A 12,803-nucleotide genomic window follows, 5' to 3' on the forward strand; every position below is an offset into this window, starting at 1 on the left:
ACATTACGAGCACAGTTCTCTCTGCTGATGTTATTATAATAACGCTTTATTTATTGTTGTCCTTAGTGGGATTTGAACCCACTAACCACTGAGCCACCATGCTGCCCTTAGCATACATCTGCTATACATCTGCTATGCATGGTTGCTAAAGTGGACAGAGATGTCAGCAGAGAGCACTGTGCTCGTGATGTCATCAGTGTTCCAAAAAGAAAGGAATTTCCTCTGTAGCATTCAGCAGCTAATAAGTACTGGAAGGATTAAGATTTTTTAATAGAAGTAATTTACAAATATGTTTAACTTTCTGCCACCAGTTGATTTAAAAGAAAAAAGATTTTCACCGGAGTACCCCTTTAAAGGAGTAGTCCAGTGGTGAACATCTTATCCCCTATGCTAAGGATAGGGGATCAGTTGCAGATGGCGGGGGGTCCGACCGCTGGGGCCCCCTGAGATCTCCTGTACGGAACCCCAACAGCCCGCGGGAAGGGGGCGTGTCGACCTCCGGTCGACACCCGCTATCTGGCCGGAGAGTCTGGCCCCGTACAGAGGGATCGCAGGGGGCCCCAGTGGTCGGACCCCCCGCGATGTCAAACTTTTCCCCTATCCTTAGGATAGGGGATACGTTTTTCACCACTGGACTAACCCTTTAAGTACGTACCTGGCACGCAGTAATGGACGTGCTTAGGATCTTGTCTTGGGGCTAAATGGCTATGTTGGGAGATTACCATAACACTGGATAGCTTTTTGTGAACTTGTATTTCCTGTTTGACTATCTTCTTACTACAAATTCCACAATTCCGTTTTCCTCCCTCCCACACATCAGCCACCCGACCCATTGAAACATAAATGAGCTGCATCCATTCAAAAGACCTGTGGTTTTCAATCAAGGTGCCTACAGCTGTTGCAGATTGAGCTCTCTCCCACCAAGTGATCCCTCCACCCATTGAAGCAGACTGGCTCCCTGTCATCAGTTGGCTAGTGAGTCAGGTCTCGGCCACATTGCAACCTGGGAAAAATCTGAGACAAGTAATTTTTTATGCTGTTAAAAATAAATAGTGAAAATCACAGAAGAATTGTGAGAAAACCGTCACAGGTACAGACACTATATTATGAACTACACTAACTTTACAGCCGCTGTAGCATAGTTAAATAAAACAAAATTCCTGGAATCCTCCTTTTAAAGCTATGGCTGGTTGGTGTACACTTCGGGGGAGATTTATTAAAACCTGTCCAGAGGAAAAGTTGCTGAGTTGCCTATAGCAACCAACCAGATCGCTTCTTTCATTTTTAACAAGGCCTCTGCAAAATGAAAGAAGCAATCTCATTGGTTGCTATGGGCAACTGGGCAACTTTTCCTCTGCACAGATTTTTATAAATATCCCCCTTCAAGAGGGCTAATGGGTGATTTTTATGACTTTAAATTTTTTTAAAATATTTTTCCCCAACTCAACCGTCGTTCTTTTCATTAATCTGAAGACTGAAATCCAGAATGCATATGACATGTATAAATAATGGATGGTAAATACATCAAGTTTTCACAGGAACTGTTTTCCTTGTGGTTATTTTAGCTGTGGTTAAATAAACATTGGTTCATTATATAAGCATTACTGTTTAGCAGGAAAGCAGGCACTGATAATTGTCAGTTTTATAGTGCCGGTGTAATCCATAGCGCATTACATGTATAAGGAAAGCCAGAAATTGCAGAGCAACAGACTAATTCAAGCAAGAGCTACAGTCAATGTGGACATATGGCCGGTTACTAGAGATCACGTTAGATAAGCAGGAGCTGGTGGCGCTGTCAGGCCTGCAGCTTGTTATGTCATCGCCCTGTAGATTTGACTGTACTAGACTTACCGATAGGTAACTGATATGCCAGCCTGTGCTAATGGATTCTGGTGTCTGTGTGAAAGGCTTCCTGACTGCCTGTCAATCAATAGAATTACTAGTGCTTGTATGGGAAGAGGATATCCTGCCTCTATTCATAAGAATATTAAAGGGATTATCTGGCATTAAAAATAGATTGCCTGTCATCTGTATCAGATCAGCAGGGATCCATCTTCTGGCACCGGCGGTTTGAAGGGACCCCGACACACGGGGTTCAAACTGTGAAATTTCTGAAAGGAATTCCGGTCAAAAATTCCGGTCAGGAATTCCGCTGCATGAAGGTTTACATGCAGGGGAATTGGTTTTATGTAAACGCATTCACACCGCGGAATTTTCTGTCAGAATCCGTTGAGCGAACTTACAGTAAATTGGCTCGTAGCGAACCTCACAGCTCTGCTGTTGATTACTTTAGTCTACATAAATTAGTTCAGCTTTCCAAGGGCTCCAGTTACCTGTAAAAGGTGGATACAGACCTAGGAGACCGAAGACTGTCATCCCGGAGGACTTTTCCAGGTAACCAGAGTAGGGATCAACAGATTATCGGTTTGGCCGATATCGGACGATATTCACGATTTTGGACATTATCGGCAATTACCTTGCCGAAAATGCCCCTTCCCAGCCAGAGACCACCGCTGCCCCATTGCCTCCCCCCATCCCCGGTTTTATAATTACCTGTTCCCTGGGTCCACGCTACTTCTGGTTCCTGCGGTGTCCTGCACGCTGCGCAGCGCAATGACGACTGATGTCCTCAACGCGACATCCCCATCAGTGCGCACAGTGACCGCTCAGGATGCTGCCGGAGCCAGAAGTAGCGCGGACCCCGGGAAAAGGTAATTAAAAAATCAGGGATGGGGAAGGCAATGGGGCAGCGGTGGTGGTTGGGCTCAGGACCCCAGGACAGGCAGGGGGAGAGAAGCAGGTGGCGGCAGTCTCTGGCCCCGCAAAAGCCGCTTCAGTTCATTGATTTAAAGTGCCCGCTTTAATTCATTGATCTGCCGCGGCTTCTGCCGGGTGGGTGGGGAAATAGACGATAACTTATACCGGAATATCAATATAAGTTATCGGCTATCGGTCACAGATTATCGGTATCTGCCCTTAAAAACTCTATCCCTAAAACGGAGCCCTTGGAAAGCTGAACTAATTTCTGCAGACTAAAGTAATCAACAGCCGAGCTGCGAGGTTTGCTACGAGCCAATTTACTGTAAGTTCGCTCAACTCTAGAATCCGCTCCACAGATATTGCTTTGCAAGTGTGAACCTGGCCTAAGAGTTACTTGTAGTCACTTTACTATTTAGTATTGATAGTGAGAGGTACTGCTGTATTGTCTGATTAAAGTGACTGTACCTTCCACCACTGCCACAAATAGTGCAGGACTTGAAGAGGCAGCAGTCACACAAATGCAGTTGCTTCTCCAAACAGCTGATTGTTGGGGTGGCCAGAAATGACCCCCCCCCCCCCCCCCCCCCCCCCCCCCGATATTAAGGGCCTATTCTGATGAGAGGCCATTAATATTTACAGGCTGGATGAGAACGCTTAAAATAGTGCTGGTAGTAAAGTGCTGCAGGGGCTTATAGCAGTGTTTCCCAACCAGGGTGCCCCCAGCTGTTGCAAAACTACAACTCCCAGTCAGTAAATCAGCTGCATGCATTCCCTGTCTACTCCTGTGGCATTGTCCAGCACAAGGCAACACTCTCCCTATATTTCCCAACAAAGGAATATATAATCAAGGAGATGGTAATGTAGGCTTTAGGGGCTGGACAGAGGCGATGACATCGCTCAGGGTGGGATTTGAGCTCAGAAACCAGATCCAGTCAAGCCTCCTAAAAGGATGATGGAGGAGATTTATCAAAACCTGTGCAGAGGAAAAGTTGCCCATAGCAACCAATCAGATCGCTTCTTTCATTTTGCAGAGGCCTTGTTAAAAATGAAAGAAACAATCTGATTGGTTGCTATGGGCAACTGGGCAACTTTTCCAATGCACAGGTTTTGATAAATCTCCCCCGATGTGTAGAGGGAGGAAGGAGCCCGGAAGCTGCTACACCACACTGAATATGTAAGGACTACACAACTTTCTTGTGGCTAATTCAAGCAAAAATCATGTTAAAGCCTGAACAGTTTGACAACATTATATTAGAAAGTTCTGTCTTTTTGAAGTGATTTTAGTTTTTATACAATAATATTTTATTTTTCATAATTTTTATTTTTTTTAAATAAATATACATGACCTTTTCTAAAAACTGGATTGACATGTTAGGAGCAGTTTTTCCCAAACTGATGAAAATTGTATAGGATAAGTGGGTCAGAGTGCTTTAGTTAGGTAGGTTTGGGGAGGTAAGTTGGGTCCAATTTGTTTGTCACACCCACAGTCTATTCCTGGAGGCTCTTTTTATATGAAGCTCATATAAGGTCAGACACACAGATGTGAAATTTCACCTTGTGGTGCCAAGGGAGAGGTGTGACTATGAAGACTTGCAAGACTCACCATAAAATATTAAGCACCGTTTTCCCAGTGTGCATCCGACCCGCTTACGTTACTGGTGGATATGAGTTGCGGTTAGATGCTGGCATCTCAATGAATTACGTGTAGATGTCTATGTAGCCCCCCCCCCCCCGGCCAGGTTCCTGTTAGACTGGCTTATGAAGGGGTTAATGATACGGCACTGGAGTGAGCAGGTCCTGCTGAAGTGCAAATGAAACTTCCATTGTTAAGGGACACTGTTTTTTAGAAGATACTGTAATCTCATCCATTTTGGTTAGACACAGGCTGATCATTTCTAAGGTGAATTTCTAATAGGAAGATTTGTATTTGGTTCATGACTACTTTAGTGTACATAGGCACTTACTTGTTTCTCTATTTTTCTACAAGGCTACCATGTTTGTCATGTAAAGTTTAGCATATTCCATACTTGTTTTGTCCTGTAATACTTAGATACCGTATTTTTCGCTGTATAAGACGCTCCGGCATATAAGACGCACCCAATTTTAAAGGAGGAAAATCTAGAAAAAAAAGATTGTGAACCAAATACAATGTAAAGTATAGGAGGGTGGTCTTCAACCTGCGGACTTCCAGATGTTGCAAAACTACAACTCCCAGCATGCCCGGACAGCCGTTGGCTGTCTTGGCATGTCGGGAGTTGTAGTTTTGCAACATCTGGAGGGCCGCAGGTTGAAGACCACTGGTATAGGAGGTAATACTCGCGTGTCCCCACCGCTCCGGACCCGTCACTGCTGCACTGGATGTCGCCCTCCATCACTGTCACCGTGTCTCTGCTGCCTGGGATCCTCGCTCTTTGTCCTTGCCATCATGTCGCTACGCACGTAGCTCCTATTGGATGACGGGATGGCGTGCGCAACGACATGATGACGACAGAGAGCGCCGGCCATACCGGGGATCCTGGCATGGAGCAGTCATTCGCCGATCGGATACCGAAGAGGCAGTTAAGGTCCCTCCCGGTGTCCTGTAAGCTGTTCAGGATGCCGCGTTTTCACCGCAGCGGTCCCGAACAGCCCGACTGAGCAGCCTGGTTAGTTTTACTTTCGCTTCAGACGCGGCGGTCAGCTTTGATCGCCGTGTCTGGAGGGTCAATACAGGGCATCACCGGGATCGGTGATGTCCTGTATTAGTCGCGGGTCCCGGCCGCCGGGACCGCCGTGATATGACAGGGTTTTAATGTGTATAAGACGCACCAACCCCCCCCCCCCAAACTGGGGAAGAAAAAGTGCGTCTTATATGGCGAAAAATATGGTAAGTGCTGCTGACATTTATACTGAATGCTTGGATGAAATGACTTTCCAGTGGCAAGTCTTATATGTGAGAATTTTCATGTGTATAAGGGTGTTGTCTAGAGATGTGGTGTAGAAGTAAAATCGTCCTTCCACATTTAAAGAGTAGAGCGAAATGACATAAACAGATAAACAGGCCATTCACATTACATAGCTGTTGGCCGAACCCTCATTATTGCTTCCAACCATACAAATGTGTGTTTGGCCAAGCGTGCATCTGTTCTAAATGGTTAGGGGGGAGGATGCTGCTGCAGGACACCTCTTTGTTTGTGGCTTATTTTAACTGAGAACAAAAGAACTGTATATGTAGAAAATCCAACAGCCAGATCATTCTTTTCCCAAACACCTGGCACTGGGATGAGGAGAGCAGTGACGCCCCCATACACATTAGAGGTTTAAAAGGTTCGGCCAACATTAATCTAACATGTGTGGCCGTCTAGTGGGTATCTCATGTTGGGACTTACAATCTGATACACAGTAAAGGTGCGTTCACACGGCCTTCTGTCTCAGTTCCCTCCCCCCCCCCCCCCGTTTAGGTTCCGTTGTTGCTGCATGTAAACAGATTACAAACGGTTGTAAAATAATCCCATTGATGTCAATGGGATTTTTTATTTTTTACAATCCTTTCACATCCGTTTGCGCTCCATTTCCGTTTTTGTATTATATTTTTTTACAGGGTAATAAACGGTGTATGCAGTATTTTTTTTTCCTCCCGTCAAAAAGAAAACAGAAGAAAAAAGGGATACAGTAAATTTAACGTTGAAATCTATGGAAAACGGATAAGCCTTTAATGTCATCCATTTGCATGCGTTTTTTCACTTCGTTTTTTTGATCTGTTTTAATTCTGAGCATGCTCAGAACAAAAAACATTTTTTTTTTGTTAACTGAACAATAACGGATTCAAACATATAGCATCCGTTATTGTGAGTTTTTTTTGTTTTTTTTTTTTGACGGGAGAAGAACAGGACGGGTCTAGATGGCCGTGTGAACGCAGCCTTAAATGCAGCGCTGTGGAGTCGGAGTCGAGGAGTCAGACGAAATTTTGGGTACCTGGAGTCGGCAAACAATGCATCGACTCAGACTCCGACTCCTACTAAATTTAGATTGGCATAAAAAAAAAAGCAAGTTTAAATGTCCCAATTCACAAAAAGTTCTAATTTAATGAATTCTCTACTATAAGAATTAAGATCAATGCATGCAGTGCCTCATGTAACCCAAAACGAACACGTTAAGTGACTGTGAAGAAGCATGCTTTTCATGTGCTTTACTATTTGGCACGCAACACACAATTAGGAGCGGCAATACTTATACTTTCCATAGTGTTGTGTCCTGCTGTTACAGGGAACCCATGGGTAACCTAGCCTCTCACTGATAAGGGATTAAGAAATATGTTTTTTGCAGGACTAGAGACACTTGCATAAGTGAAGGGAATGGAGGGTCAATAGTTCAAGACTGAAGCTGTAAACCATTGGAAAAACTGCTGCCATTCAGCTAAGGCTATAAAAACTTGTAAACTCGATTTGTTAGCTTAAAGGGGTACTCCGCCCCTAGACATCACGAGGGGCGGAGCCGTGATGTAGTGATGCTCCGGCCCCTGTATCGCCCATCATTACGCACAGAGTGAACTTGCTCTGTGCAGTAATGATAGCGCAGTGGCGTTCCCGGGGGTCCTCAGCAGCGGGACCCCGGCGATCTGACATCTTATACCCTATCCTTTGGATAGGGGATAAGATGTCTAGGGGCGGAGTACCCCTTTAAACTTGACTATGGGATTCTACTAGGGAAATCCTGTTTTTATAATAAATGCCCCTTCCTGGATCCTCCCACTGCCCTATCTTCAGCAGCAGATCAGCACACAAACTGTTCAATACAGTAGACTGTTGGCTTCCCAGCCAGTAGTCCTGTGGTAATGACAGGTATGTTGCCTTTCTTTCCCTCAAGGAATGTATAAAATACATTCACATATTAATACAGAGGAGTCGGAGTTGGAAGCACAGAAAACTCCGGAGTCTGAGTTGGAGTCGGAACATTTATCTACCGACTCCACAGCCCTGCTTAGATGAATATGTAATCAAAACGTTATCTGTTGAAACAAAGTTTTTATTTTAAACAAACATACATGTTTTTGGGTTTAATCTTTGATATTTGTAATTCTATGTCACTACATTCTTAAAATTATACTGAAAACCCCTTTATGGTGGGTTCACTTGGGCGTATTACGGATGCATTTTACTTTTTCATTCATATCATTATTATTCATTTTTATTTATTTATTTATTTATTTTACTTGGTGGAAACCCTGCTGACTTAGAAAAAGGGAGGGTATCAGGCTTTCTGTACTTTGGCTCCTAAAAAGTGTGATAAAAACTGTAATTCAAGCCTTTTGTGGCCTACTTGGCTTAGGATTGGCTCTAGATCAATGCCCTCTATTAGTGTTTCCCAACCAGGGTGCCTCCAGCTGTTGCAAAACTACAACTCCCGACACCCTGGTTGGGAAATAGTTGTCATGTCAGTTGTTAAAGTCTTCTCTTGGGTGTTGACCAAATTAACTTGTTATACCATTGTAATATTGATATCTCATTACATTTTTACATCTTTTCCAGGTTTATTGCTAAACCATGTGCACTACAACTGGGTCTCCAGGGCAGTGGACCCCGAAGAGCACAGCCCAATGCCATCCTAGAAAAAGTCTTCATATCCATCACAAAGGTCAGTGACAACACATAGCTCTGTTGGGTGTCTTTCAACAAGCTTCCATTGTTTAGGTTTTTCTTGTTTGATGAGATGCACTTTTTCCATACCCTTGGAGAGTTGGTAATCTAAGTACCATTTTTAACACCTTAACGATGAGTGGTGTAAATGTTCGGCGCTGTGAAGTGTCACTTCACGCACAGTGCCATGCATTTACGGCGCTGCGTTCCTTGATCACTGAGTCTCTGGACGCGGTGATCAGAACAGGATGACTACTGATATCTATCAGCAGCCATCCCGGCATATTGCCCAGAGGAGGGGTCCTGAAACAATGCCCAACGCCATCCCCCCCCCTTGTCGGCAATCACTGTGATTTGCCAGGCAATTCTGGTGACCCGATTGCCCGGAAAATAAGGATGATCAGAGCTGTTAGAGACAGCCCCTGTCAAAGTTTTGAAAAAGTTCCATTTTCAAATTTTTCATGAAATTTTTGATTTTTTCACCAAGAAATGATGGAAGTATTGACGAAAATTTCCCACTAACATAAAGTAGAATGCCAAGAAAAAACAGTCTTGGAATCAAATTCATAAGTTAAAGCATCCCAGAGTTATTAATGCTTAAAGTGACAGTGGTCAGACTTGCAAAAAACGGATGCATCCTTAAGGTCAAAATGGGCTGTGTCCTTAAGGGGTTAAAGAAAACCTAAGTAAACCCTTTAGCATGCAGTCCTTTACAATAATGGTCTATGAGGTCTCGAGTTCTTGCAGGTGGTATAGCTGTTCTTTTAGTCGTTTTGTGTGTACGGCACATTTTGTGGTCTACCCGGAGGTGCTCAGTGATATTAAAGGGGTCATCTACCTGGCAGACAGTAATGGACATGCTTAGCAAGGATCTGTGCTTGTCTTGGGGCTAAATGGCTATGTTGTGAGATTACCATAACACTGGGGCTAGCTTTTTGTGAACTGGTATTTCCTTTTTGAGTTTCCTTTTTTGCCTACACATCCAATAATTCCCTCCCACACATCAGCCACCCCACCCATTGGAACATAAATGAGCTGCATCCATTCAAAAGACCTGTGGTTTTCAATCAGGGTGCCTAAAGCTGTTGCATTAGTTGCAGATTGATCTCTCTCCCAACAAGCGATCCCTCCACCCATTGAAGCAGACAGGCTCCCTGTCATCAGCTGACTAGTGATGTCAAGTCTCGGCCGCATTGCAACCTGGAAAAAATCTGAGACAGCAGTCATTTTTGTATGCTGTTAAAAATAAATATTGGGGTGAAAATCACAGAAGAATTGTGAGTAAACAGGTACAGACACTAAATTTTGAACTACACTAACTTTACAGCAGGTCTTTTGACAGTCTCCATGGCTCAGTTTCTCTCCTACTCAGTGAATCCACGAGGGCTAACAAACTCATTGACTATATGATCAAAGACAATTTACAATTTAAAAAGTCACAGATGTGACAAAATAAGTGGGAATTATTGTAGGTTATTAGAAGTCCTTTTCACACGTGGTGAGGGTACAGGTTGCAGGGACCAATGAGGTGTTTGTATTTATTTATTTATTTTTTTGATAAAAGCCTCCAGAGTTTGGCAACCTTCTAACACATGCATACAAAATGACTATGCACAGGGAGCTTAGTTTATGTGGATACATAAATTACACCCTTTACATGTCCGTACATGCAGGCTGGAGAGCTAAGGTGTAGAGTGATGGCATGCCACCAATAAATCCTTGCATCTACAATTTCCCATTATTGGACCTTTTTTTTTTTGTAATTTTTATTTTTTTTAAATAAAGGTAATTTAAAAATTCCAATCTTATAGTAATGACTTCATGTAGGGGAATATCTGAGATACAGCACCACTCCCTCTGCAGAAGTGAATGGTCCCCCGTGACACAAACTGGGCATACACGGGTAATTCTGAAGATGGCTACCTTCCCTGACCTATCTGTATGACTAAGGCCTTGCTCTAAGTCCGAAACGAGTCACTGTACCTTGTGTTCCTGTATGTGACCATCTGGTGAAATAAATATCATCCTCTGCGTTATTGGACGCTGGACTCCTTCCTCTTCTTGCTTCCCTGACCTATCTGTACACAAACCTGATCAACTCAGGCAAGTTTTTTAACATAGAGGCAAAGCCAGAGGTGTCTGAGAGCTGCTTATCTCCTTGGATTGGAGAAGCAGGTTTTAATTGAAAAACCTTTGTCGATCCCACCTACTATACAAATGAACCATAAATTCCATTGCTGTAAAAGATTAGGAGGATCACTGGAGTAAAAAAACGATTACATGGGTCATATCCAGAAATCTGTATGCTTTTGATATGCCGGTCCGGTCAGAAAACCGTATACAGGGCAAAAATGAGACCACTGGAGTCAGCGTTTGACTCCGGTCGGCTCATTGAAATAAATGGGATTTGGACTGTTTTCGCTCCTCCCAACCAGATCAAGCACCCGTACACTAAAAACATAGTGTGAACCTACCCTAACACAGTCTTGTAATGTCTACGGGGACCTGAGGTCTTGTTGCATCTTCAATAAGTGATGACTGTAGGTCAATAGTTGCATGTATACGTTGTGGGAAAACATGCATTATATGGGTTAAGTTCAGCAAGCAAAGAATAAATGTGCTGCATGGTTATAATTTGTGCATTGAGGAATGGAAAGGGTTGAACCAAACCCTGCACACAGTGTGGCACCGCAGTGTAAACTGACTGGTTAAAGGGGTACTCCGCCCCTAGACATCTTATCCCCTATCCAAAGTATATGGAGATAAGGTGTCTGATCAGGGGGGTCCCACAGCTGAGACTCTCGCAATCTCTGTGCAGCACCCGGCGTTCGTTTAGAATGCTGGGTGCCAGTGGTAGGGTTCGGGACACCATGACGACGCCCCTGATAACGTCACACCACGCCCCCTCAATGCAAGTCTACTGGAGGGGGCGTAGCCACATTTAATTTGCTTTAAAATGTCTGCGAGAAGAATGGCGTTGCTCATTCTTCCGAAGGATATACTCGTGGAACACATTGCAGTCTATTGGGGGCTGCAATGTCTGCGCGGTCCTGATTCAGTCGGCGCTGGCTGTACTCAGAATCTCTAGACCTTAATTTTCCGTCTGGAGATTCTGCAGTCTGAACCTAGCCTTAAAGTCAATGGTTGGTAAGATCAGCTGCATATTTTGCTAGCCATTAACTTCAATGGGTAGGAAAATACGCAGCAGCAAAATATGGCACGTGTGACCCTACCCTTTAAAGAGGTTTTCCAGGCAAGTACATTACTTTTATATGCTTCCCTGTGCACTAAAAGCAAGCCTGCATACTTGTCTCCCCCAATGCTATCAGATCTTCCGGTCCCTACTGGTCCTGTAAATTCTCCTAATGATAATGATCCACTCACCACTCGGAGGAAAAACGGGACCGCAGTGGGAACTGGAAGATCTGACAACTGTATCTCACTCTATTAAGCAATTGCAGCTCCTACACTCTCTACATAGATAGAATACTGCGGGGGCGGCACATTATCGGAAAGGTAATTGCCGATACCGATAACGTCAAAAGTCGTGAATATCGGCCGATAATATCGGCCAAACCGATAATCAGTCAATCCCTAATTTATGTCCATTATCCTTAAGGGGTTAAATGGGCACTGTCCAAAAATGAAAAATTGTGGATTTACATTGAAAGGATGCTTGAATTAAGTTTTTAAAACTACTCTGTACAGTAGCTTGCTGTGGATGAAATCTCCCGTGTCTCATTGCACCCTAAATCTCTATCTTGCCTTCAATGTTTATGTATTGGACAGATAAGTTCCTAGAATTATCTTTACGTTCACATGCCATAAAGGCTTCATATAGGGGATTAGTATCAATAAAGTACCGTATTTATCGGGGTATACCGTGCACCGGCCTATAACACGCACCCTCATTTTACCAAGGATATTTGGGTAAAAAAAGTTTTTTACCCAAATATCCATGGTAAAATGAGGGTGCGTGTGTGTGCGTGTATACCCCGATATACCCCCAGGAAAGGCAGGGGGAGAGAGGCCGTCGCTGCCCGCTTCTCTCCCCCTGCCTTTCCTGGGGTCTAGAGCCCTGCTGCCGGCCCTTCTCACCCCCTGGCTATCGGCGGCGCTGCCCGTTCTGTCCCCCTGACTATCGGTGCCGGCGCCGATAGCCAGGGGGAGAGAAGGGGCAGCGGCACCCATTGCCGGCGCCGCTGCCCCGTTGCCTCCCCCCATCCCCGGTGGCATAATTACCTGAGTCGGGTCCGCGCTGCTGCAGGCCTCCGGCGTGCGTCCCCTGCGTCGTTGCTATGCACGGCGCGGCGCACTGACGTCATGCGCCGCGCCGTTCAGCGCATAGCAACGACGCCGGGGACGCACGCCGGAGGCCTGCAGCAGCGCGGACCCGACTCAGGTAATTATGCCACCGGGGATGGGGGG

At 44.7% G+C, this 12,803-nt stretch overlaps 1 protein-coding gene across 2 annotated transcripts in view; it reads left to right on the plus strand.

Moving 5' to 3' along the window:
* CERS5 (ceramide synthase 5) overlaps positions 1 to 12,803 on the plus strand; it is a 95,131-nt gene that overhangs the window by 16,282 nt on the left and 66,046 nt on the right. For both annotated transcript variants that reach the window (XM_056562085.1, XM_056562086.1), the window contains exon 2: positions 8,268 to 8,373. In XM_056562085.1, the coding sequence (XP_056418060.1) occupies positions 8,268 to 8,373 (106 nt within the window). The remainder of the gene's footprint in view (positions 1 to 8,267; positions 8,374 to 12,803) is intronic.

The sequence above is a fragment of the Hyla sarda genome, chromosome 2, assembly GCF_029499605.1.
Source record: "Hyla sarda isolate aHylSar1 chromosome 2, aHylSar1.hap1, whole genome shotgun sequence".
NCBI lineage: Eukaryota > Metazoa > Chordata > Amphibia > Anura > Hylidae > Hyla > Hyla sarda.